General features: G+C 39.8%; 1 protein-coding gene across 7 annotated transcripts in view; it reads left to right on the top strand.

Annotated features, from left to right (window-relative positions):
• ltbp1 (latent transforming growth factor beta binding protein 1) overlaps positions 1-26,932 on the top strand; it is a 164,489-nt gene that overhangs the window by 52,235 nt on the left and 85,322 nt on the right. For all 7 annotated transcript variants that reach the window (XM_023296177.3, XM_023296186.3, XM_035942162.2 and 4 more), the window contains exon 5: positions 12,752-12,919. In XM_023296177.3, the coding sequence (XP_023151945.2) occupies positions 12,752-12,919 (168 nt within the window). The remainder of the gene's footprint in view (positions 1-12,751; positions 12,920-26,932) is intronic.

Raw genomic sequence — 26,932 nt, forward strand, 5'->3', positions numbered from 1 at the left:
CCTCAACTGTATCAGTGTCTGTCTTTTAATAACAGGTTATTATCAGTAAAGTAAGCTAAATCAAGAAAACAGTGTCCAAATCGAAATCAGTTTTACCAGTGACAGCTACAAATATTTTGTATCAAAAAATAAAAACTAAATATCTTTCATTTAGAGCCTTTGCTGTGGTCCTGTGTCTGGAGCTTGACTGGAGTTCACCTGAACTGATTGGTCATAGAGTAGAAAGGCACATAACTGTTTATGTAAGATTCTGCAATTCACACTGTATGTTTTGACAAAAACCAAGCCATGTCTCCCAGTCCAAGAACTCTGTGTACACTTCCATGATAGCATTGTGAAAAAGCACAGATCAGGATGAAGGTATCAAGTAATTTCTAATGCTCTGGGTGTTCTCAGGAGTACAGTGACTTCAATAACTGTGAAATGGAAGAAGTCAGGAACCAGCAGGACTCTTCACAGAGTTGTCTGTCTGGCCAAACAGACTACGGTAACTGAGAAAGAAGAGTCCTGGTCAGGGAGGTCACCAAGAACCCAACAATCACTCTGACAGCGCTTCCAAAGTCCTCTGTAGAGATGGGAGATGTGTCAAAAGGATAACAGTCTTAAAAAATGAACTTAAAATGATGGGTAATAATATATTTTGACAGAATTTTTATGACTTTGACTGTCAAAGTAACAGATGAGAACTGTAACGCAGTTGTGACTCTGCTCTGCAGTGATAACAGATGGACTCCCCTCAGTAAATACTGTTAAAGTTATCATTTTTAATGTTAAATGAATGAATGAATAAATAAGATCTTGCATTAAAATAGTAATTAGTTAATTTTTCCATCCATCTTGAGCCTTATCATTTAGTTTTGTTCATAGATGAAAAATCTTACACATTTAGTCACAGTTCTTGTTTTCTTGTTTGTTACTCTGCCAAGGAACATCGGCATACGTTTTTCCATCTGTTTGTCTGTTAGCAACGTTACTCAGAAACGGACAACAGATTTGGATGAAATTTTCAGGCAAGTTCAGAAATGACACAAGGACCAAGTGATTAGATTTTGGCAGTGATGCAATGTATAGTCTGGAACCACGGATTTGTTATAGATTTCTGTATCACTGCAAGATAGTGGCACAGTGTCACTGTAACTATGACAACAAGTGAATGCTACATCAGCTGTCTGCTGAAGATCACGATTGCGATGCTACTACACATCGACTGCTGCAGACTTATTGGGACTTATCTGTTGGAAATGATGCAAGGAACAATTGATTAAATTGTAGGGGTGTTTCTGAGTCTAATCAATTTCTGTTGCCCACTACATATTTAGGTCACACAATTCAGTATCCGTACATAACGTACACATGCGTAACACACGGCTGTGCTCAGCGCAAGGTCATTTTACTTGTAATGCATCTATATTAAATGGCCACATTCTATGTTGTCGTGATTTTTGCCAAAAATCTTTTCAAGATTTCAGCTGTCAGAAATGAAACAATGACTGAGCAGCCTTGGCGGAGTACTGCGCTCTCTGAGTGCTTTTCTTGTTTTGTTTTGTATAGCTCATCAACAAATGTTTCTGGTCATAGTTTTTGTTGATTGAATTCACACTGATTTTCTCAGGATAATGCTCTGTTTTACCAAACAAGTCAGAGTAACTGCATGTGGCAGATTTTCCTTCCCTCCCAGTCCTAGCAGGAAATCCTCAACACATTTGTATGAGGATGGTCAAATGCTGGCTTGCAACAATTTGGATGTAAACTCCAAAGACTACTGTAAAAGATCCTATACAGATTTCCTAAAAAAGTCTACTTTTAGGAGGAGTTGTTGCTCTACTGAAAATATTTCTCTATAATCAACAAACATGAAGGATCTGTTTTCAAAATCAAACTTTGTGTATGGTGAGAAATACTGAGAGTTCTGGGAAACAGTGAGATATTTCTAGGAAGCAAACATTCTAAAATCATGGGAAAAGTTTCAAACCTAATTTATGTATACACACACGCACAAAACCCGTCACATCTGCTCTGACACTGTGAGGATGTGGAGAGAATGTGGAGCTTGCAGTTGGGCAGTAAAAGGATTTGTTCAAATTGCAGCTCCAGCGGTAATGGCATAAAGACATAAGCATTGCCTGCTGCTTGGGGCTGTCGAAAATGAATTATTAGTCTCATTTTCTGTGGGCAATTTCAGACAAAGCCAGGGAGTGTGACAGTGAGGATGTGAGAGACGGAATAAAATAAGTGTGTCATTCAGGGAGAACCCCTCAGTTTGCCTAAACAAGTGTCTCTATTGATATGAATGGAGGGGGGCTGTCTGCAGCTGAGCCTCTGATTACCTGTTATCTACCCTCCATTTATCATATTATCCCCCAATTACAGTTCAAAGTGCGACACAGTGTTAAATGGCTGCTGACACACCGACTACTGCCACACATTCAGAAGCTGACTGTCCCTGATCATTTTTGTTATTTATGGACAACCACCTAATACGCATATTTCCTCACACATTCAGCTGCATAAGGCTGAGGTTCCTCTGAGGAGCCCCATTGGCCTGTGGAATTTTAAAAACGTTTTAAAGCGACAAAATATAATTCTTGGACCACCTCTGCCTGGCAGTCAAACTCTTATACATCTGACAGATCAACAACACACATAATTCACTAGCCCATGGTTGGTTATTGTGGCTTGCCATAAATTCAAGGCCAGATTCCAACATCAGACTCACCAGTATGCATCTGTGAATAAGCCAATATTTTTGAAAGAATCTGTAGACTTCAGTTTGAGTGGTTGCGCCTCTGGCCACAGCCTGTCGGACCGACTTGGGGATATTAATGGGGAGGTCAGCAGACAGAACTGTGTTGACGCTTGGCTTTGCAGCCCTGCAGACTCAAGCAGACCCAGACCTGGCCACAGTGACCCAGACCCAGTCTGAAAATAACCTCCTCAGCTCATTTTAATTTCAGCTCGCAGTTTGTAAATGCCAGAGAAATGGCCAGACTTCAAAGCCAGAGAGGGAAATGGGACACAGACACATAGAGAGGGGAACGGGCAGCCACCAAAATTTCCAGACATTCGTATTCGATACATTGGCGGGGAGAAATAACTTTTTTACGTATGGCTCTCAAATATATATTCAAAGCCTTGTCTTTTTTTAAAGCTCACCCAATGTGATGTGCTGTTTACAGCCTGGCAGGATGGAGCCAAAGCTGGTCTGAGGGTTTATTTACCGAATCGGTGCTCCTCTACAAATGACGCACTGTAGTGTCGACACAACTCCTTACCACTGGCCTCACAAACACCAGACCTAAACAAGAAGCGTTGAGATACTTTAGAATAAAGTAACAAACATATCAGAAGCAGAAGCTGGCAACATAGTATTAAATGTCCTCCACAAAGTATAACCACAAAGTTATATTTTCCACATTAAAAGGTTCCATTGAACGTGAATGAGAGTTTAGTTTTATTTTATGTAATTGGAATATAGTGTCAGAATTACTTATGAAATCCAAAACATTATGGGATCTGTTTAGGCCCAAGTTGAGATTTCAGGCCCTTAGATTTCAACTTAGCTGTGTAATCCAGATAGCCAGTTTGCCTTTGCTTTCCCCGGCTATTCCAGGCTAAAGCATGTAAAACACCAGAAGAACAATAACTTCTGCACTTCAGTAATTCAATTACTTGTTTGTGTTAACTACCTACTATTGAATGAAATGTGTTGATAAACTACAAGCGCTTATCATCTTCACTGCTTTAACTTATGCATACACATCTTTCAGTGGTTGGTCTGATCGGGGATCAGACAATCTACAGCAGCCTTGTGATTGATTGCATGTGTATCAATGTTTGGAAGCATTAATCCATGTTGCTTTAGTGAGACAGACATTAATCATCTCACTGTCACTTTGGTAAGTTTGATTAGATTGTTGAACTATTGATTCGTAGTCTTGAATGCTTCTTGGATGCATTTATACAGCAGATCAGATAGCGATCAGTTTCAGTTTCAACACTAGTATATAACTTAATTCTAGTGTTTCTTTGCTCCTGTCACATTTTTCCTCACTGTGGGCTCATTTTTCACTGAAATATGAAGTTCTGCATCTGTATGGAAACAGCACAGAACTGTCTAGAAATAGACAGAACTCAGAATGTCTTTTGTGCGGTACTATAATAAATAAGCTAAGTTATGCCATTATCAATACAATGGGAAAATCAAAAGCTTAATTTCTTTAAATATTTAGTTTTCAAAAAGTAGAAAAACTTGTGCCCACACGTTTTACCAATACTAGGAAAGAGAGTGGCTCTACATTCACTGGATATGTAATTTTTTTTACATTTTTACAACTTGAGCTAACTCTTTTTATCATTACTATCACCCTGCTGAATATGTCTTCAAAGAACATGCATTATTGTCTTTGAGCCTTGCTGCATTTATTTTATTCACCCAGGATATTTTATTCACGTATATCCTCTCAATCTTCTGAATTTTTGTCCCATGAATGAAACGTGTAGATTGAAGTGATTTAATGAAATATCACAATTTTAACCTTTGATTTGGTTAATTTTCCTGACAGAGCTCAGTTTTATAGAAGGTTGAGAAAATGCTTAAGTCCATAAAAAATCCATTATTCTATAATTCTTACTTTATTTTTTTTAAGTTTCTAGTTTTGATGAATTATGAATAAAATAAAAATACATTATTTTAGCAAATGAAATAAAACATGGACATGCCCGTTAAACCCTGTAGGCTGTTTTTTGGGTTCAGATGGTTAAATTACTAGTATTTATCGTAGTGTAGTACAGTATAATACAGACACCACGTTGCTCAGAGCATTGTTACTTGATGCAGCCAATTTTCAATTTTGCCTTTAGGCTTCTTTGTTGTGGTATAAATGTTTCTTAGCTGCAGTTTATATATTGTGCCACTTCCAACATTTGTCTTATCTGGTGAGGTCGTGGTCAGCACCAGCTAGGAAGAAAATGAGAAGCCAGCTGAATGCTTCTTATATTGTTCTTGTCCTTTGCTAATATTTTGTGAATCAAAAGAGATAAAAGATAGAGTAACTAATTTGTTGGCACTACAGCCTAAGAAAATCAGAATATTTTTGTCAGTCAAAAACTGGATTTTAAGATCTTTGAAGAAAATGTAATTTTATACCTTGTCAACATGTCCATATGGTGTTTTTCTACATGCTTCAAGACTTATCATGAGCAAAATAAGCAGTAAAAAATGGGGCTCAGCATTTCCACCTTGAAAGCTGCGGTGTACCAAAGACAGTCTCAAAACTGGACTTCAATGTGGAATCAGCAACTAGAGAAACAACTGTAGAGATCCATGATTTAGTAGTTCATATTTAGTAAGATAACACAACAATGTAATACTAAATGCTCCTCAGCAATTTTCTTCCATTTAGCAACTGCATTTTTGATTATGGCTTTTCCCAATGAACGTAAAAGAAAACAACATGGTGGCAGATTGCAACGCACACTGATATCACCTCAAAATAGAAAATGTATGAGCTTTAGCCTGATTGAAAATAGCTACCATATTATCAGCTCCTGGCTCAAAACAAAACAACACTGAATTTGTGGTTCAATTACTGACTTTTCCATTGCTGTATCTATTAAAGTAGGACACTGCAGCAATTTGTCCATTTTTTTTAATAACATACACTACTGTTCAAAAGTTTGGGGTCACTTGGAAATGCCCTTATTTTTGAAGGAAATTGTTCTTTTTTCAATGTAGATAACATTGAATTAATCAGAAATACAGTGTACACATTCTTAATGTGGTAAATGACTATTCTAGCTGGAAACGGCTGATTTTTAATAGAATATCTCCATAGGGGTACAGAGGAACATTTCCAGCAACCATCACTCCTGTGTTCTAATGCTACATTGTGTTAGCTAATGGTGTTGAAAAGCTAATTGATGATTAGAAAACCCTTGTGCAATTATGTTAGCAAATGAATGAAAGTGTGCGTTTTCATGGAAAACATGAGAGTGCCTGGGTGACCTGAATCTTTTGAATGGTAGTGTATATGCAGATCTTCATCTGTATGATGAAGAAGTTTGTGTGTGTGTATGTGGGGCCTAACAAAATATTTGCACCAGGATCCCTGTCAAGTACAAGACAGTACCTGCCAATTGTGTACCACTTGCTGTATAACACAGTAAAGTAGTGCATCTACAAATAGCAGGCCTCTGAGCCTAAATTAATGGGAATACCATGACTGTTTTTTTTTTGTCCAGCATGCAGTCAACTCTACACTTTGTGAAAGTAGCAGACATGCTTGCTCTTCTAAAACAGGAAGACCGCAGCCTCTCTGTCAGCCCTGTCCCACGCGACAGACGGCCTGTCAGCAACTGGCTTTGGTGCCACATCTGGGAAAGTTATTCCCCATCTCCACTCAGCTATCCCTCAGCTCTCCCACACTGCCAAAACAACCTTTGACAAATGTTAGTAGTCTTAACGCTGATGGAAGGCTTGGTCAGAGAGAATCTGCCCACCATCACTGCAGTGACCGAAGAAGAATGCCATGATAGTTTGCAATTAGAATAGGGATTTCTGACACAACTTTACTTGGATCTTAGTGCAGTGTAATTGGAAGACCAATTCATTCTAGAGACCAATGCTTTCTTCATCAGTACCATGCAGAAATTATAAATTGCCATCATAAAGACTGTAAAGTCCTTATTTATACCTCCAGGAAATTTTTTCTTAAAAAATATTCATTGCTGCCTCTTAAGATGGGCTTAATCATATGTATGTTAGTCCACTTGATGTAGGCCAAAAGCTAAAATTTGCACTCAAAATAAAATTGTTCTTTAATAGTACAATCATTGCTGAAGCTGTAGCCTCTCATTGTGATTTACAATGACAAGAACGTATGCAAATAATAAGGCTCTATGCCACTTGTGAACAGAGAAGTCAAGATGTGGTGTATTTTCAATACCTACTATTGCAACTTTGACAAGGTACAAGTCATTATGGGCAGAAGACAGCTTGGTTTGTGCGCCTGGTCAGCAGTGGTACCTGCTGACAGTGATCTGAGGAGAGACAAAGCAAACCTGTGACGGGGCGTTGGGAACATGATGGAACAAATGTGATCCACAGCGGCTCTGCTGTTGGTGCCACATGAGGGACATTGGATGTGGGTGGTCATAATGTTTTGGCTCATCAGTGTATATACTCTATGAATAGCTCATGATCCTAATGTCCAAAAACATTGCAAGTCATTTTAAAAATGTATTAATAGTCACCTCTTCCTTCAGTGTCCCCACTGTCAGACTTTTCCTCTGAGGCTTCTGCTCCTTTATTCCTTTGCATGGCTCACATAGAACCCACTGTGGTGCAATGGAAAACATCAGAAAGAAAGAAAGAAAGAAAGAAATTACCCCCTGACTGCTATATTTACGCTGTCATTCCTCAGTGCTACACTCTCTCCAGCCTCTTTGCAGCCTGGAAGAATCTTATCCTGAACGTTTTCTTCCTTCAGGTTGATTGATGTTTGTGTTGTGTCTGAGATGCTCTCCTGACTCCCTCTCCATATGCTTGACACGACCAACAAAATCTGCCAGCCACGTGCGCAAATTTACAGATGCAGAGAAGTGAGGTCAGAGGAGGGAGGAAGTTTTCAGAGGATTTAAAAAAATGTTTTATCATTGCTGTGGCCAAGGACCCACTGCACAAAGCCCTGTCAAAGTACTTCTTGCATACTAGGATTGGTGTAGAACATGGAGCTGCTTAAAAAGCTGGCAGTAAACAATGCATTGCTTGACGGCAATTAAAACTTTATCACCATTTAAACAATCGAACAGGGCTGCACAGTGGAATAGTGGTTAGCACTTTCGCCTTGCAGCGAGAAGATCCCTGGTTCGCGTCCCAGCTTTCCCGGGATCTTTCTGCATGGAGTTTGCATGTTCTCCCTGTGCATGCGTGGGTTTTCTCCGGGTACTCCGGCTTCCTCCCACCGTCCAAAAATATGCTGAGGTTAATTGATTATTCTAAATTGCCCGTAGGTGTGAATGTGAGAGTGATTGTTTGTCTCTGTATGTAGCCCTGCGACAGACTGGCGACCTGTCTAGGGTGTCCCCTGCCTTCACCCTAAGTCAGCTGGGATAGGCTCCAGCCCCCCCGCGACCCTAATGAGGATTAAGCGGTGTATAGATAATGGATGGATGGATGGATAAACAATCGAAGTCTGTTGTAGATTCAGCTTATGCCTAAGGGCTGGAAGCAAGCATCTGGTTATCAGGTGTCTTTGACTGTATGTTTCCTTTACTGTTTACCATGTGTCCAGCATTTTTGGGTTTAATCAGTTCTTGTCAGCCGCCACTCTTTAGCATGGTTGAACAGTTGCTGTCTAACTGCTGTTCTACTAAGTAAATCAGAGATTTTACCTGTTTAGTGCAGTTTCTTGTTATTTTTTGCCTTTTCTTATTTCTGCTACAAGCAACACATTACAACTTTTTTTTTTAAAATTAGACCGTCCTCACCAGAAAAAATTGCTTCAGTCATTGCGTCAAAAATGGCATCAGAACAACATGTGTTGACTTTTAGCTGACAAGCAAACCTTTTGTGGCCATGAGAATTATGACTGCTTGACAGCTCCAACATCACCAACCAACTCCAACCACCAGTCAAAGCTGCTTTCTTTAAACCATGATCATACATGCATTTATGTCACATTCATAAAGTTCAGGGATTCACAGCAACAATAAAAAAAGATAAGTAAAGTACATTATTATGCAGTGCAACAGAAAATAAGCAAAATCTTTGAAATTACCCATATCTATGTATATGTTTGCCCTGAAATCTGGTCAGATCTTTATCTATGTTTAGATAGAAACAATCTGTTTTAACTAATAATCACTGCATTGCTCTTGCCCATATTGGATACATAATTGTGTAGGTTGGAAAAAGTATGTGAACATTAATGTCATCAACAAACACTAGCTGGAGTCAGGAGTTAGCAAATCAGATTGGAGGCATGAGTTATTGTTTTTTAGTCCCAACATCATTGTTGTGGAGAGCAAACATTTTGAGTTTGCTATTCACAAGAAGCATCTCTTTGCCATTAAGGCTTTCTCTCAAGAATTGTTTGTCCATGAAGCTGGAAAGAGTTTCTAAATCACTTCAAAGAGTTATTCCTCAGGCCACAGTTACACGGATCTTCTATAAATGGCAATACTTTAGCTCTGTGACTCCTCTCCCTAGACATGGACGTCTGGCTAAGATGACTCCAGAAGCACTGAATACTCACTGAGTTCGAAAAGACACCCACAGTATCAGCTAAAGGCTCAAAAAAGTAATTGGAGCCGCTTAACACATCTTTTCATGAAACTATCATGCAGATTTCTGAACTGGCATGATGTTCATGGCAGGAAATCACTGACGAAGCTACTGCTCTCCTAAAATACATCAACGTGCACCTTTAGCTTGTCAAAGACAGGCATGGCAATTTTCCGCCGTTCCGCAGAAGTCCGCCGTTTTAATTTTCAAATTGATCATTTCTGTGAATCGTCCAAATCCGTTGAGAAAATTGTAGGGGGGGTGAGGTATGTTTTTGTTACTCTTGCTCCCGGTTTTTGAGAAGCGCTCGGCGTTTCTCCCGCAGCGTAACAGACGAAGAGAACCAGTCTAGCTCCTGCTGCATTGTTAAAGGCCTTGCGATTGGTCGAAATTGGTTAGCTGCCAACGATTGGACCAATCACATTGCTCGATGCATTCTTTTGTTACAATTCATGACGGCATGTTCGTGTTGGAATTTTGAGCTATTGGGATCGTTTTCGGTGGAATCATGAGGTTTTTATCGAAAGATCAAGAGTCATCGGTGCTAGAAATAGATAAAAGTGTCAAATATTATCAGAGTGGGTCAGTTTGCTTTAAAATAATCATTTTGATTTCTCAAGCCATGAGTCAGAAGTACTCAGTATAAGTAAAATATTTGAGTCAATTAACAAAACATTTGGTATTTGACTCATGACTCAGGGCAAAATGAATCCCTGATAGTGTTTAAAGAGTGTTCTGGAAATGTAAAAAAAAACCTGACACAGCTGACTCCATAGAGGAAACTGTGACATTAGAAGTGACTTTGTGACCAGTGTAGAGCTCCAGTGTAAATAGTGTTAAAAGACCTACAGAACTGTAAAAATTGTAGGACTAAATGCAGTGAGACAACATTGAAGAAAAAGTAAGTTAACTTAAATTAACTTATTCATTACAATCTAGTCTTCTGTAATTCTATGCATGTTTTTCATTCTAAATCACCTCTATTTTACTGAAAACCTCTCGGCTTCAGGGGGGCTGAGCCCCCCTGGACCCCCCCTGAACATTGTATACCGAACATTTTCAGCTGAAATCAAAATTTGCTGTTGCCATGCCTGCAAAGAGTATCTCGACACTTCACAATGCTACCAGAAAAATGTTGTGGAGACTGATCAAATTGAGTTTATTCAGACTGGAAGGAACACATGAAATGATGTAGGTAACATGCTGTATTCCAACATGAAGACATTATCCCTAAAGTGAAGCATGGTGGAGGCAGCATCATGATCTGGACCTTCACTGCCTCTGGGCGCAGACAGCGTACTACACTTGAAAGTAAATTTCCAAGGTTACCAGGGTATCTCAGTAGATGATATCAGGATGGTGTCCAGCTTAAGTTCAGTAGAAGTTAGGTCATGCAGAAGGACAATGATCATTAACATCCAAGTAAATCTACAACACATGGGCTTCAAACAAAGAAAGTCCACCTTTTAGAGTCAGAGCCCTGACCTGATCCAAACAGAGATGCTGTTTAAGGACCTCAGAGAGCTGTTAACACCAGACCTCCTAAGAATATGGCTGAGAAAATGCAGCTCAGTAAAGGATTAGGACCTAAAATTCCCCTTGAACGTTCTGCGGATCTGAACTGTTTTTTTCAGGTTTTACCTGCCAAAAGAGCTTCAACCTTTTTATTAAATCTAAGAATTTACTTCCATTATTCATCAGCAATGGGAATCTTTAATGGGTGTGTGCAAAAAATGTTTTATACAGTATACTATAATTATTAAGACACAAACTATTCTAATTTTAGTTTGTTATTAGCTGAAGTGCATTTTGTTTGTCTGCACTTGTGAGTTTGATGAACATTAGACCACATTTTACTAGCAATGAAGGCAGAAAATCTGCTCACTCCAAAGAAAATCTGTAATTTGTGTAACTCAGCTAATTGTTAAAACTATTTCAGTTATTTAGTTTACCACAATGCTTTTAAAATTGAATGGTGTTGACAAACTTGTAATAGCATCAGCATCACTTTTAATTTAGACTAATATCTGCCTTTAAAATAATCTTCCAACAATAATCTGTTAATTGGTAATAAGCAGTTTCCAGTTGTGAGTTTTGAAACCTTTTGTTTACATTTGGCTCACAGACTGTTCCTTAAAAAAGAGAGAACCCTCTCTTCCTCCATCAAGAGTTACTTTGCCACTCTCTTTTCCTTGTTTATTTCTTTTTGGAAATAATCTTCCCACCAGAGGGAATTGGGCAAACCATGTTTAGACTACAAATCTTGGACATCTATATATGATCCTGGCAGTATTTTTAAAACCGGTTTCCATTGGCATTCGGTTGTAACCACTACATCATATTAGGTCCTTCTTTAATAGTTAATTTTTGCACCTATTAGGGAATGTTTAGGTAGCCTGGGGCATCTTATCCAGTGGTTTTTCCTGCCTCTCAGGTTTAGAATCCATTCCTCCGGCTGCTTGGCTTTCCTCCATGAGTCTGCACTCTCTGGCGTTAACAGCTGACAGCCACAGACAAAGCACTGAGTGCTGGAGACAGGGGTTTGGACCTGACACAGGGATGCCAAGAACCACCGCACAGGGAAGAGATATTAAAAGATCCAGAGAAGTGACTAAAATTGAAAGAATTAAAGGAAAGGCTAAGTGCACCATCTAAGATATTGTTGTACATTAGGTAGAAAGATTATACATGTCAAGTACTTTGAGACAGACCTGATTGATTTTCCCAGATTCCAGTTTGCACTCGTCCTGTCAGTCAGTACTGAGGGCTGTCTTTTATCAGACTGAGGAGGAAGACTCAGTAGACAGGGAAACGGGTTAATGTGCTTTTGTCTCACAATCCTCTAACGGCTACTGTAACTTCTCCCTGGTCTCAGTGCAGACTCATAGCAAAGCATTTTTGGAGCTCTTCTCTTTATTTGAGGTGCTAATGTTCCTCAGCTTGTTAAGTGACGCTCAAAAGTGAAAATCAAGGGGAAAGAAGGAATGAAAAGAAAACGCAAGCGCAAGGAAAGCAGACACAGCTCAGGTGGCATACCCGGTGTTTGTCTGTTTTGGAGTAAAGCTTGGTGTGCTTATATGCCAATATCCACCTCTCATAGACTTCTGATGAAGAATTGGAAGCCTTCCCAGAGTTTTGTTTGCTGACTTCTACCTCTCCCAGATTTTTTTCTTTATTTCTGCTGACATTTCAGAGGAGCCACTGCATTTAGAGCAGCGGGGAAGGAGGAGGAACAGATAGGCAGGGCTGGTTTGAAGTACGTAAAGTACAAGGAGGAGACGCGTCACAAGATTTTGAGAAATTGAAAATTACACAGTAGCTTTTTTTTGTCGTTTGTCGGAGCCGTACCAGATGATTGTAACAAGCTCGAACCTGAAAGCAATTTACTTCTAATGGATCAAAGAATAATCAAAGCTCCTCTGCTCTCCCTCTCCCTACTCTTGGTTTGTGCCATATTTGCGACGACAGTGGGCAACCATACAGGAAGGATCAAGGTGGTCTTCACACCCACCATCTGCAAACTGACCTGCATAGGGGGCCGGTGCCACAACAACTGTGAGCTGGGAAATACCACCACCATCATCAGTGAAAATGGCCACGCCACAGACACCCTGACAGCACCCAACTTCAGAGTAGGTAAGTGATCCTGACTTTTGTTGATTACTACACACACACACACACACACACACACGCACACACAAATCCCCTGCACTGCTCTCTATGGATGGCACTCCTAGTCATCACCAAATCTGTACGCCTAAGGCTATTGGCAGAAAACACAACTGTTTGACATCAAAACCTTTTTCTTTTGTCTTCAAGTCCCTTCAGAATTGGGAACAGGATAGGACACAGGTGTGCAATTATAGCGCTATAGTTCAAATGAAAGGTGGCTTTCCACTGGAGGAATCTTGAGTCGGGCACAAGGTGGTGTAAACATTTACAGGAGTGACTTTTTAACCGGCCCTTTCAGCTTTTCTGTTTCCATTGTGTAGGGTCATACCTAAGGTGGCATTATTGTCAAGTGAGCCAAAACCACAACAAATCGTGGAGGTAACTCTAGCTCTATGAGCATAGACATAGCAGGGGAATGGAGGTTTGTTATGTTAGCCTATGTGGTGAATGTTGCTGTGTAGATAATGTTAGAGAGAAGAAGAATGCCGCTCAATGAGGACATCAAGAGGATGGAGAAATGGCTCTTGCTGTCCTCTCCAGGTTTCACCAGTCAGAGTTTGTCTTCTTTGATATTAACAAATCAGTTTTTAGAAAGTATGTACTTTTTTTCTGAAAGAGGCTCCACAGCAGCAGTTTTCACAACTAGAACAAGTTTAGAAGTTCAGTCCTGCAGTGGAATATGACACAAATTAATTTTCTTTGGTTTACAGAGCATTTTAACATCATTCTTCTGATTTTAAGGTCCCGTTCACTTCACTGTCACTGCTCATATCCCATCTCGTTTTGGCTCACTAGTGGCTGTTGTTAGTATTTATTTCATTATATTTTGCAACATATTCATTTATTTTGAACATGCCTATCTAGTCTGGATAAATACAACGGGGCAGTGACCCAGCATCTTACTGTAACCACCCCTGAATGGTCTGTATTTCCTGCATGTATAAACAGGCAACTGTTAGCCATAATCAGCTGATAACGATGCCAATTTTTCTGTTTACCCAAGTGTCCAAAGAATAATTCCAGCTCTCCAGAGCTCTTATTATGCTTCCCTCCCTTAGTGTGTTGGTCTGTAAACTTGATGCTAAAGGGAGTTATTCTGTCCTACAGAAAAAAATGTTCTTTATCTTCCTGTAATGTTTTGTTTAAGTTTCAAGCTTTTTTCAAATCCTTATCTACTTCACCATGTAGCACTTTGCACACTGCCTGCCTAGCAGCTACACACGTGGACAAAATTGTTGGTACCACTCGGTTAATGAAAGAAAAAACCACAATGGTCACAGAAATAATTTGAATCTGGCAAAAGTAATAATAAATAAAAATTCTATCAAATTTAACCAATGAAAATCAGACACTGCTTTTGAACTGTGGTTCAATAGAATTATTTTTAAAAATAAACTCATGAAACAGACCTGGACAAAAATGATGGTACCTCTAGAAAGGACTGAAAATAATGTGACCATAGGGACATGTTCAATCAAGGTGTGTCCTCTAATTAGCATCACAGGTGTCTACAAACTTGTAATCAGTCAGTCGGCCTATTTATAGGGTTACAGTAGTCACTGTGCTGTTTGGTGACATGGTGTGTACCACACTAAACATGGACCAGAGGAAGCCAAGGAGAGAGTTGTCTCAGGAGATGAGAAAGAAAATTATAGACAAGCATGTTAAAGGTAAAGGCTGTAAGACCATCTCCAAGCAGCTTGATGTTCCTGTGACTACAGTTGCACATATTATTCAGAAATGTAAGATCCATGGGACTGTAGCCAACCTCCCTGGATGTGGCTGCAGGAGGAAAACTGATGACAAATGGAAGAGACGGATAATACGAATGGTAACAAAAGAGCCCAGAACAACCTCTAAAGACATTAAAGGTGAACTCCAAGGTCAAGGTACATCAGTGTCAGATTGCACCATCCGTCGTTGTTTGAGCCAAAGTGGACTTCATAGGAGACGACCAAGGAGGACACCATTGTTGAAAACAAATCCTAAAAAAGCTAGACTGGAATTTGCCAAACTGCATGTTGACAAGCCACAAAGCTTCTGGGAGAATGTCCTATGGACAGATGAGACAAAACTGGAACTTTTTGGCACATCAGCTCTATGTTCACAGATGCAAAAATGAAGCATATCAAGAAAAGAACACTGTCCCTACTGTGAAACATGGAGGAGGTTCTGTTATGTTCTGGGGCTGCTTTGCTGTATCTGGCACAGGGTGTCTGGAATCTGTGCAGGTACAATGAAATCTCATGAGGAGTGGACCAAAATACCTGCTGAGAGGTGCAGAAGTCTCATTGACAGTTACAGAAATGGTTTGATTGCAGTGATTGCCTCAAAAGGTTGTGCAACAAAATACTAAGTTAAGGGTATCATCATTTTTGTCCAGGCCTGTTTCATGAGTTTATTTTTTAAAATAATTCTGTTGAACCACGGTTCAAAAGCAATGTGTGTGTGTATATATATATATATATATATATATATATATATATATATATATATATATATATATATATATATATAATATTTAAAAATATTTTTTATTTTTAAATAACTAAGGCCACAAACAAAAAAAGGTAGAGATTTTGGAACACTTACATGTACACACATTTACACACAGTGCTGTACAACAGATTTAGGCCCTAAAAGTAAGTAAAATGCTTTGAATCATGAAGCAAAGACTATTTTAAAAGATAAATAATCAATTTCATCCAAAATGCAGGAAACAGAAAAAATGTAAATCAAATCAACACACTCCAGACATGATGAGTTGAAAAACATCACAAGTGTATCAAGTTTATTGCAGTCTGAAGAAATGATATGTGATAAGTAAACCAAAAGAGCAGGGTGAATGTCCTTGAATTCAGTGTACACAGTTAGATTGCAACCTCAGTATGTCGTGAAACAGCTTCTGTGTAATGGAGCGCATGACATGGGTGTTGTTTCATGTGTTGCACAGACCCAGCGAACTGTGTCTCAACCTGCCTCAGTCCTTACAAGGAGCAGATCAGTGGCTCCGGCTCTGACACATGCAGGAACTTGGGAAGGAGCGGAACAAGCTGAATGCCTGTCTGACTCAGCTGAACAAATTAGTATGACTGGAGTAACAGCAGCTGTACGAGAAAAAAGCATCGGATTGTAACGCTGGATGATCCATAGGGATGGTTTCCTTCCCTTTACTGGAATGGATTAGTAGTGATGTCTGGATTCCCTTATGGCTGTTAAATAAATGTAGCTTCAAAAGTAACATTTGAAATCTTTGATATGAGTCACTGACCAATAACCAAATGTCTTAATGCGAATGACCTCTGAGACGGTGGTCATGCTGAAGAGTCTAAAGTGGAACTAAAGTGAAATTCCCTAAACCAGGCTTAGAGTCGACAGCCAGCTGTGGGAAGCTTTATGTATACACTGTAGTGCTTTGAACTGAATGTTCATGCCAGTATCCTAACATGGTAATGTTCAACAGAATGTTTGCCATTTTTTATCATCTTTGTTTAGCATGTTAGCATGGTAATATTCAAGTAGGATTAAACGCAAAGCGTAGTTGAGACTGATGGGAATATCATTCATTCTGCACACAGTAAAGTGTTGGACAAATTAATTAGTTAACTTCTCATAGCCAAAGCTGCCTCCACAGTGCTGTGTCAGTGTGGAGGATGGTCTGACTGCACCTCAATATCATTCTGCTATAGGGGGTAAATGCTCTGGCTTAGCATAACATTATGACCATCTACCTAATATTGTGTTGGTTCCCTTTATGCTGTTAAACTCCTCTGACCCAGTGGGTAATGGACACAGGACCTCTGGGGATGTCCTCTGGCACCTGGATGGTGGCAGTGAAGTCTGTGGGTCTTGTGGGTTGCAGGGTGGGACCTACCTAGATCAGGCTTATCCTGGCACATCCCACAGATACTCAATAAGATTTGGACTTGGGGAGTACAGAACCCGGGTGAACACCTTAGCTCTATCGTGTTCCCCGGAACAGTCATCAGCAGTTTTTGTGGTGTGTTGGGGTGCGTTGTCCTGCTGAGGGTGGCAACTGGCATCAAGGACTGCTCTTGACGTGGAGGGGTGGAGGGGTTGGAGGTTTCTTGACCTGCAATGTTTAGATTGCTGATGCATGTCAAACATCCACATGAATGTCAGGACTCAAGTTTTCCCAGCAAAACATTGCATTGTAACAAGATGATCAATGTTATTCACTTCACCTGTCAGTGGTCATAATGTTGTGGCTGATCGGTGTATGTTTTTTAAACCAATCACAGTCATCTTAGGTGGTGCTTCCTCTGCAAAATAATGAGGGGGGAATTGTTTCGGTGCAACATTTGAACACAAAGAGCTGTGTACTGTCATTAAATTTGCTAATTCACTAAGGCAAACTGCAAACTAACACTCAGTCTACAGCCACATGTTGACAATGACATAACATTGTTCTTCTGAAGTCATACATTGAGGTAGACTTGGTTTCTCTACTGCAAGCAAATTAGTCGTCGGGTGGAAGTAGGAACCAAATCACAACATGTATTAGCAGCTAGTAGCAAAAGGACTAACAGCCAAACTGCTCTGCCACCCTGACCAGTTTCAGCTCTTGTTTAAACAGCATCCAGCAGCTGTTGTTTTATTTCCCCAGCTCCCAGTAGACATTGGAGTTGGAACACCTGGCAAGTTACATTTGCACTTGTTACCTTGGGTTTTATCATATGCAGGATGTACAGGTTCAGCAAATATGTTGACGCTCCAAGAAGCAGCAGTCCTCTCTGAGGGTGAGCTGGATTTGAGGCAGTCCAAGCAGCAGAAACTGCAGGTGCAAATCCACCAGAACACGCTTTCCAACTCGAACCCATGGCAGGGTTTGCGCCTTAATATTTTCTTTCAGGGAGGCCATATTTTGCATCAGTCAGCAAGACAAGGAGCAAAGTCCTATAAAAAAAGAGAAAAATTATAACTGCTACTTTCTAAAACCAGTCAAGACAGAAAACTACTACACAGGTCTTGAAGTTGAAGGAGCTGCTCTACTGCCTGTGAAAGGTGTACAAATGTTGAAGCTCTGACCAATCACAACATAGTGAGTTAACTATCCACAGCTGCTAGCATGCTAATCTTAATCAAGGTGGATCCCACAACCTGAGAAGTAAGTGAACCTATCAAAGTTGGAGCAGTTCCCTCACTTTTACAACTGTTTTTGCACAGTGCTAGAGTAGATGCATTACAATATACAGTTCTGCACCGACAAAGAATTTTATATTCAGCACAACTAAATCCTATGTACTTTGTTTTTGTATTTATTAATTTTATTTGATGATTTTTGTTTCTCTTTTCCATGTAGTAGTCTCATTTAGCATACCCAAGCAGAACTTAAACTCAAATTTTTCATTTACTCTGAATGGTTGGAAATGATTAATTTTTTGTTCAATAATGTGACCTGCCCATCGTGTAGCTCTAATTTTATACTTTAACCCTTCTTCATGTTTTCATTGTCAAATTTTGACAAAATGAAGCACAAGGAAAGATGTAATGTCCTGGCAAAGCCAGCCAACAAACACATCATGTGGTTCCTCTAGAGAACATTAGATTAGATTAGAAACATTTTCAACTAGAAACAAATCGTCTGTGAAGGCTTCAAGCTGAGCTACAGAAGTTTCTTTTCACATAATCCTAACCAGAAAACTTGACTTGAAGAAAATGCGTACATCTAATACTGGAGGCAAGCATTTCTCGAGCATTATGTACAGATGTGTTTGTGTGTGTGTGTGTGTGTGTGTGTGTGTGTGTGTGTGTGTGTGTGTGTGTGTGTGTGTGTGTGAACTATACTTTGAAATCACCAAATTTATCAGGGAGTTTGAAAATGTTGTAAAGACACACAGCATAAACAAGTCTGGCATAATACACAAAGTGTGGATAAAGGCAAAGTTCTAATATATTTGGCCTGTTTATGCCCCATAGCTTTTAGCAGTCCCAGTTTAAATGCTGCTGGGATCACCACATGCTGGGAGAGTTATAGAGAATAGTTTTAAGAAATGCCTTCCGTTATGACATGTTCTGCCATACATAGACACCATCTGGTTGCCCTGTTAATATTTTTATGCTGCCAAGGAGCGCAGTGGTGTTATGTGAAAATCTGTGTTGGTTTGTCTGTCTGTCTGTCTGTTTGCAACATTACTCAAAAATGGACTAACGGATTTGGATGAAATTTTCAGGGAAGGTCAGAAATGACACAAGGACCAAGTGATTAGATTTTGGCAGTGATGCGGCTTATAGTCTGGATCCACGGATTTGCTAAAGATTTCTGTATCTCTGAGATAGCTTCATGGCGTCACTGTATGACTACACGTGAACTCTGCGTCAGCTGCCTGCTGACGATCACATGATTGCGATCCTGCTACAAATCCACCACTGTGGACTCATCAGGATTTAGCCATCAGAAATGATACAAGGGACACTTGATTAAATTGTGGGGATGTTTCCGAGTCCCATCAATTCCGGCCACCTGCTACGTATTTAGGTTACGTAATTCGGTATCTGTGCATAACGTACAAATGCATAACACACGCCTGTGCTCAGCGCAAGGTCATTTTGTTTGTGGGTACATCTATATTAAATGGCCACATTCTATGTTGCCGTGATTTCTGCCACAAGTTTTTCAAGATTTCATCCGTTGGAAATCATAAATGCCCGAGCAGCCTTGGTGGAATACTGTGCTCTTTGAGTGCTTTTCTTGTTAAAGATTTCTATATCATTGCAAGGTAGTGGCACGGCATCACTGTAACTATGACTACAAGTGAACACTTCGTCAGCAATAATCATGTGATCGTCAGCAGACAGCTGACGATCACATGATTACGATCCTACTACAAATTGACCGCTATGGACCACAAATTTTTTAAAGATTTCATCCTTCAGAAATTATACAGTGACAACGTACAGCCTTGGCAGACTACTTTGGTCTCTGACTGCTTTTCTTGTGTATTTTACTATCTTATCTGTTGTCATAGTATACTACTGTATAATACAAAATCTGATGTTGATGTTTTGATCCTCAAAGCACATTTCAGATTCTTCACCTTGCAGCTGGATCTGACTGAAGGTGCAAAACAGCGTCAGTCTCTTGTGCCTGTCCAGGCTCGCTCCATTCTCCCCCTGCCCTCAGCTTTTCTTCCTTCCCCTTGTTCCTGCGACAGCGTTCAAACCTGAGCCAATATGAAAGTTTATCTGCTATCCATGCTGAGCTCAAAGAAGCGAGAAAGTGTCATTCGTACTTGTGTTGTTTCTCATACTTACCTGATGAGAGAGGCGGTGAGGGAAGAGTGTTGGTTCACAGCACAGTGGAAGGAAGAGGCGGCTCTGTTTAAACTTGCCCTCAGCCTATGATGACCTGCAGGCCAACTAACGGAGACATCAAGTCCAGAAGATAAGCCCTGGTGATAGATTTATCAGGGATTCGGCAAGTTTCTATAAACTGAAGAAAAAAATTACATTGTAACGGTGTCAAAAGTTGAAGCATGTCACGTAGTTTTCGATTGTCCTGCATTATGAAGAAATTATTACTCATTATTAAATATTACTTATCTAAAATAATCACAATGGAATAAACTTTCTTTTCAATCAAATGTACTCCTGGTTACATGTTACTTTGAGGCCTTTAGGGCTTTTCACCAGCTAATCAGCAGAAAAATGTTCTCTGGGACACTAGCCCAGTGCTTCATCCATCTATCTGATTACCTCTCAGTCTGACTGGCTCTATCCTTGTTTTTCATGTTTTTTGTCCTTGCACCCTTTCTGTAGTTATATAATCATACATTTAGATGTGTAAATAACTCAAGTTTTGAAGTACTTTTATTACTTGTGCTGTGCTTTTTTCCAGTTTATGAGACCACATGCTTTTAGTTACAGGTCTACTGTGTATTATTCAGCCCAATTCAATTTTATTTATATAGTGCCAATTCACAACATATGTCATTTCAATGCACTTCACATAGTAAAGTAAAGACCCAAAGAAATTATCCAGAGAAGCCCAAGCACTGATCCCAAGTGTTTGTTCAAACAGTATCATGCTCGCTATCACATATTCAATGGAAAAGTCATGTGTAATGCAAACTGTGTGCAATTGGTGGTATGTTTCAAATTTTGATATGCATGCACTGGCCAGTTGACATATACTACTGTTCAAAAGTTTGGAGTCACTTAGAAATGTCCTTATTTATGAAAGAAAAGTATTTTTTTTAAATGAAGATAACATTAAATGAATCAGAAATATAGTCTAGATATTCTTAATGTGGTAAATGACTGTTGTAGCTGGAAATGGCAGATTTTTAGTGGGTTATCTACATGGGAGTACAGAGGCCTATTTTCAGCAACCATCACTCCTGTGTTCTAATGCTACATTGTGTTAGCTAATGGTGTTGAAAGGTTAACTGATGATTAGAAAACCCTTGTGCAGTTATGTTAGCACATGAATGAAGGTGTGAGTTTTCATGGAAAACATGAAATTGCCTGGGTGACCCCAAACTTTTGAATAGTGGTGTGTATTTTTTGTGGCACATTTTACCTTTAATCAAAAAAAAATTGCAGCTTCTGCAACTTAGAGAGCTCTTAGCCATATTACAGTTTGGGTAATACTTTCATTTATTGTTCAGCTGTAATATCTACACAACTATCATTTCTTAGTAAAGGACTATAAGTATCTTGCAAGATAGAGACATTCAAATCTTTCACACCTCAAGTAAATTACTTTATTTTGGTACTATTTTATCTCTTTTATTACATTATTTTTCCATGATGTTTCTGCCACAGCTATAACTACAAGTGCAACTGTAGTTAACAGAAAGTTTAGTTTTCGTATCATGTCACCATGTGTGTGAGGACTTTCTATATCCTGACAATATAAGATATTTGTAGACATATAGTCTTGACGTGGTCAGTTCAACAGATGTTGGAGAGAAAAAAAAAGTTCATGGCAAAGATGAGGTGAAAACTACATGGGTAATTGATGATAGTTTGTTGACAGTCAAAATATTCAGGGAATGACTTGATAGCACTTAAAAGGTTTCTTTATTAAATCTGAATGATTCAGTCTGTTGTATGTGTATCCCATTTGGCCTGCTGCAGCCCCATGAGAGTGGATTTAAGTGGTGTTTTTCCAGCTCCTCTGGCCTATTTTCTCCCAGGTGAGTGCAGCAGCTTGCCAAGTGCTGAGAGCTTTCTGGCCCTCAGCTCCTGCTTCCTTTATTAAAGATGCCTGTAGCTGCCAGTTCATTTGTTGAAGCTCAGACAATATCAAATCATTTACAGTTAAATAGAAAAAAAAAAGATTTTGAGGGAACGTATAGGACTTGAGTTGAGAGTAGAACATAATGCAGGAGAGCTTAAAGGAGAAAGAGTGGTGTAGCACTTTATTCAGAGGAAAGTAGTTTTTTCATAGTAGTTTTCTCCTCATCTGTGACTTTCATTTTATATGCAACAACTCCTGCATATCCAGACTCTTTTACTCTTCAGGCTCTGAAGAGCAAAAGAGTCTAATTGTTATTTAATAAAATAATGGCTACAACAATAGAGTGGCTTGAAAACATTTGCATTGAAGCGTTCGTTGGCAGGCAAGGACCACATGGCCACTGTGTCCACCTAATGGGGCCGGACTTAACCTGACCTGTCTCATTGACGAACCTTAGGAACCTGCCTGAGGAGACATGGAACTCACATTCTCTGCCTTCACATGCTCTCCATTAAAGGCTGCAACATGCTGAACATGTTCCTGTGCATCCCTGGAGAAGAAAAATATGTCATCCAGGTAAACAAGCACAAACCTGTTTAGCTTGTCATTGAGTACATCGGTAATAAGGGCCTGGAATACTGTGAGAGCGTTAGTGAGGCCAAATGGCATAACATGGTACTCGGGAGTCAGTAGAGTGAGAGCAACTGGAAGATATGCCTGAGTGCAAACAATGAGAATGGCAAAAAATGCTCCAATTCGCTAATGCTAAGGTGAACCAGTCAATGTGAGGATTGTGTAGCTTTAGGGAAGTCCTAAAACTATAGCTGACATAGGTGAGGGAATAACAGAGAAAGAGATATTTGTTATGATTACATGAGAGTCGCAAATGGACAGGGTCTGTGGGTTTAGTTTAGTTTTAGTGGGTATGAGTCTACCATCAAGTGCCAAAATGCCTTTAGTGTCGGGTAGAGTCTATGTTGGTTTGAGAAACGAGTTCAGAATCAATAACATTTTCATCCACACCAGAGTCTACCAGAACTTGCACTGGGAGAGAGTTTTAAGACCACTTAACTGATCCCTGGAGCTCTTCAGCTCCCCTCAGTGGCTGATGAGCCTGGTCTTTTGCGACAGAGGGGCATTTATCTATAAAGTGTCCTGGAAGTCCACAGTAGTAACTACAGAGCCCCTAGCAGATTCTTTTCTGGTGCTCTGCTGATGCTCGGCTCATCTCCACTAGTTGCATGGGTTCACTGGAAGGAGGGGAGGATGAGGGCACAGGAGCTGGAGGGTCTCATAGGTTGCTGGGAAAGCTTGCTGAGGGAGGAGTTGTGTGAGTGGGACTGTCTCTTTAGCTTCTGCCTATGTCTCTCTCAAAGTCTGTTATCTAAGCGGGCCGCTAGACAAATTAACTTGTCTCAGAAAGTAGTTTCATCTTGTAAGATCAATTCGTCTTTAATACTTTTCAGCTAATCCTGACACACTTTGCAGCACCACCACATCCCTGCTGCTCTCGGCTGCAAGAATGCGGAAATTGATTGTGTTCTGGGCAACAGAAGTGGAGCCATAGCAGTTTCCTTTCCTTGAACATACTGGCTGTCAGTCCATGCAGGACTTCCATTATCTCCCACAGGGACATCTCCTGTTGCCCCACTCGGGCTTCATGGGTGGAGAGAGCTTGTCGGATGCACTCAGTTTCTGCAGGGTCTGTTTTGGCCAGATTGTTCTGTTATGTTTTGGTTTGGTTTTGGACCCAGATGCAAAACCCAGTAGTTGTGACAAAAGATGAATTTATTGAGCCAAAGTCTCCGAAGGGAAGCGGTGGTGGCTGAGGGCTGGCTGGCTGGTGTCTGACGGTAAAGTGAACTGAAGGGTAGGAGAACAGGAACAAAACAAAACCAAAACCAACCATAACACAAACCATGGCAGCATGGCTTTACAGTCTGACTAGAACTCAGCTAATTAGAGGCTTTTCATGACTGTCAGTTCAGCTGATGAATTAAACTTCTTTGACTGACAAGATTGCCGAAAAATTCACTAATATCAGCCATAAGCAAAATCAGCTTCTGTGTTCTTTGTTGAGTGACTGATTATACAGTAAAGCTGCCAGTAATAGAAGAATGGATGTTTATAAATGCAATAACCTCAATAAATAAACCACTCAGACAAGATCTGACCTAAAAATGACAGTATTATTGGTTTGTTTTAAATGTATGACGAAACCTCTGGGACACCTTTAATGTTGATTTTATTATTCATATTAGGGAGTGTGGTAAATTCTGTAGTGTGGGTGATGTACACAGTGCTTGGGCTGTGCTGAATGGAATTCCTTTGAGGGTGAATCAGCTTTCAGAGACTCACAGGCAGACAGACAGCCTGAAACCTACTGCATAAAACCTGGACATTGACAGTGGGTGTCCTGTTTTCTCAGCTGAGTGTAAAAGAAGGGGAGCAGGAGAACTGAAGTCTTAGCTCTCAGCACTCCATTTTCAAAGAGGTACTTTTGCAAATCCTAGTGTGCACACACCTCTTTATTGACTAATACTGCCAGGAGTTCTGGAAATAAGCATCTCTTTTTGCAAGGATAATTCTGGTTTATTATAACTTGGCCCTTCTTTCAGAAGTTCTCTTTGTAATCGTAACATCATACTCATCACAATAACTCACATTAACTGTTAAGATGTAAGAACACTGCATTTCAGAGTAATTTGGGTCAGGAAGTAAGATGTGCCCAGACACTTGCACTGAATTGTACAGTGCAAGTGTCTGGGCAGAAGTGAGAAGACCGCTGTGCAATATTACTTGAATGTTAGATGAATCTAAATTATAACATCTTCCAGGAATTGCACTATCTCTAAGTTGAATAGCACAACATTTGCTTTTATGTAAAATTATATAGATAGATTTAGCTAATAGATTTAGTCAGCTCTCAGTAGCCAATCAATGCACAAAAGTCAGAACAGCTTTCGACTCGAGTCTTTTATTTTTTCAACACTTCGTATGTCTACCTTTATTTTTCATGACAGACTCAACCCTCCTCAGGCTGGAGGGTACCACATTTCTGGTGAGATGTTTTGTCATTCTTCACTGACTATTTTTTCAGCTGCTCTTGGGTGGCGATGGTTGTGTTGCTCTACTTTTCCTTTAAAGTACCCCAAAGGTGTTCTATTGGATTCAAGTCAGGTGAAATACTTGGCCAGGTCATACTTTCCACTTCTTTCAGACACTGCCTGTTTGTCCAACGCTGAGAAACGTCTGCTGTTCATATGTCATTATATAGTACGTTCATGGCTGATTGGAAATCCCAGGTGTACTCAGTTGTATGTAAGTAGTCACACATACACTACTGGTCAAAAGTTTTAGAACATCCCACTTTTTTCAGTTTTTTATTGGAAGTTATGCATGTTAATGCCCCATTGTACTCTGAAATGAAAGCATAGAACAAATAAACTAATGAAGTTTTAAAAACAGCATTTTAGAAACCAAAATGTATTCTAAACTTTTGACTAATCAAAGTAGCCACCTTTGGCACATATAACAGTTGAACATACTCATGGCATTCTTTCCACAATGGAAATCAAATATTCTCCAGAAAGTTCTTCCCAACTCTGTTGCAGAAGTTCCCATAAATTCAGGGTACCTCTCACTCTGTACAAGTCACTGACCCTGGATCCAACAAAACAGCCCCAGACCATCACGCTTCATTCTACAGGTTTGGCAGCTGAAGTCTACTCGATGGCATGATGAACCAAAGATTTAAAATTTTGATTCATCAGTCCATAATACTTTCTTCTAGTCTTCAGTAGTCCATTGGTGGAGTTTCATGGCCCAGGCAAACCTCTTTTTCCTATTCTGACGTCTTTCCAATGGCTTTCTTGCTGCAACTGGACCTGTCAAACCTGCAACTCCAAGTTTTCTCTTCACAGTTGAAACTGAGACTTGCTCACTACAACCACTATTAAGCTGTCTTTGAAGCTGTTGTCCTGTGAGCCACCTATCACCAAGCTGTTGACTCTCAGAAACTTGTCTTCTGATTCTGTTGTGGCTGTGGGTCTTCAAGACGTCTTCCTGTCAGAGTTTCCTCCAGTTTCTGAGTGCTTTTTGATGGTGAAGAAAACTGTACTCACTGACACCTTGACTTTCTCCACAATTTCTCTGTTGGACAGGCCTACATTTTTAAACATTATGATGATCTTTCTCTATTTTATTGTTAATTGCCTTTACCTCACCATTTTTGTAGCAACACGCTAGTTTCTGCAGTACAATACTGTTCAAATAATGCTCTGCCACGATGTGTTCTAACACTACTTTTATGCAGACAGAGGGGGTTGTAAATAATTAAGAAAAGTTGGGACACCTGTAGGATTTGGTAGCACCAACTTTCAAGACTTGATCAACCTCAGTTGCTGCAGAACAGCTTTAAGTTGTTAACCCATTTCTTTTTCCCTGAAAAAGACCTTTTTGTATAATTTTGAAATGTACATTATTTTTGAGTTTTGGGTAACCTTACCTTTTTTTTACCTTCTGGCAATTCACCACTTACCTTTGTGCCATTTCAAGCTATTCATTGGACTTGAACTACTTGAATTTAAATAAAAAAATTGAAAAACGGGGGCGTTCTAAAACTTTTGACGGGTAGTGTATATTCACTTTTATTTGTTGTGGCCTATATTTTCAAATGATTTCAATTTGATTGTTCATAAGAGGGAACACTCTATTTGTCAACTTAAAAATAATATAATAACTGAAGTATTATACAAATTGGAATCATTGGA

Source organism: Amphiprion ocellaris, chromosome 16 (genome assembly GCF_022539595.1).
Source record: "Amphiprion ocellaris isolate individual 3 ecotype Okinawa chromosome 16, ASM2253959v1, whole genome shotgun sequence".
Classification (NCBI taxonomy): Eukaryota; Metazoa; Chordata; class Actinopteri; family Pomacentridae; genus Amphiprion; species Amphiprion ocellaris.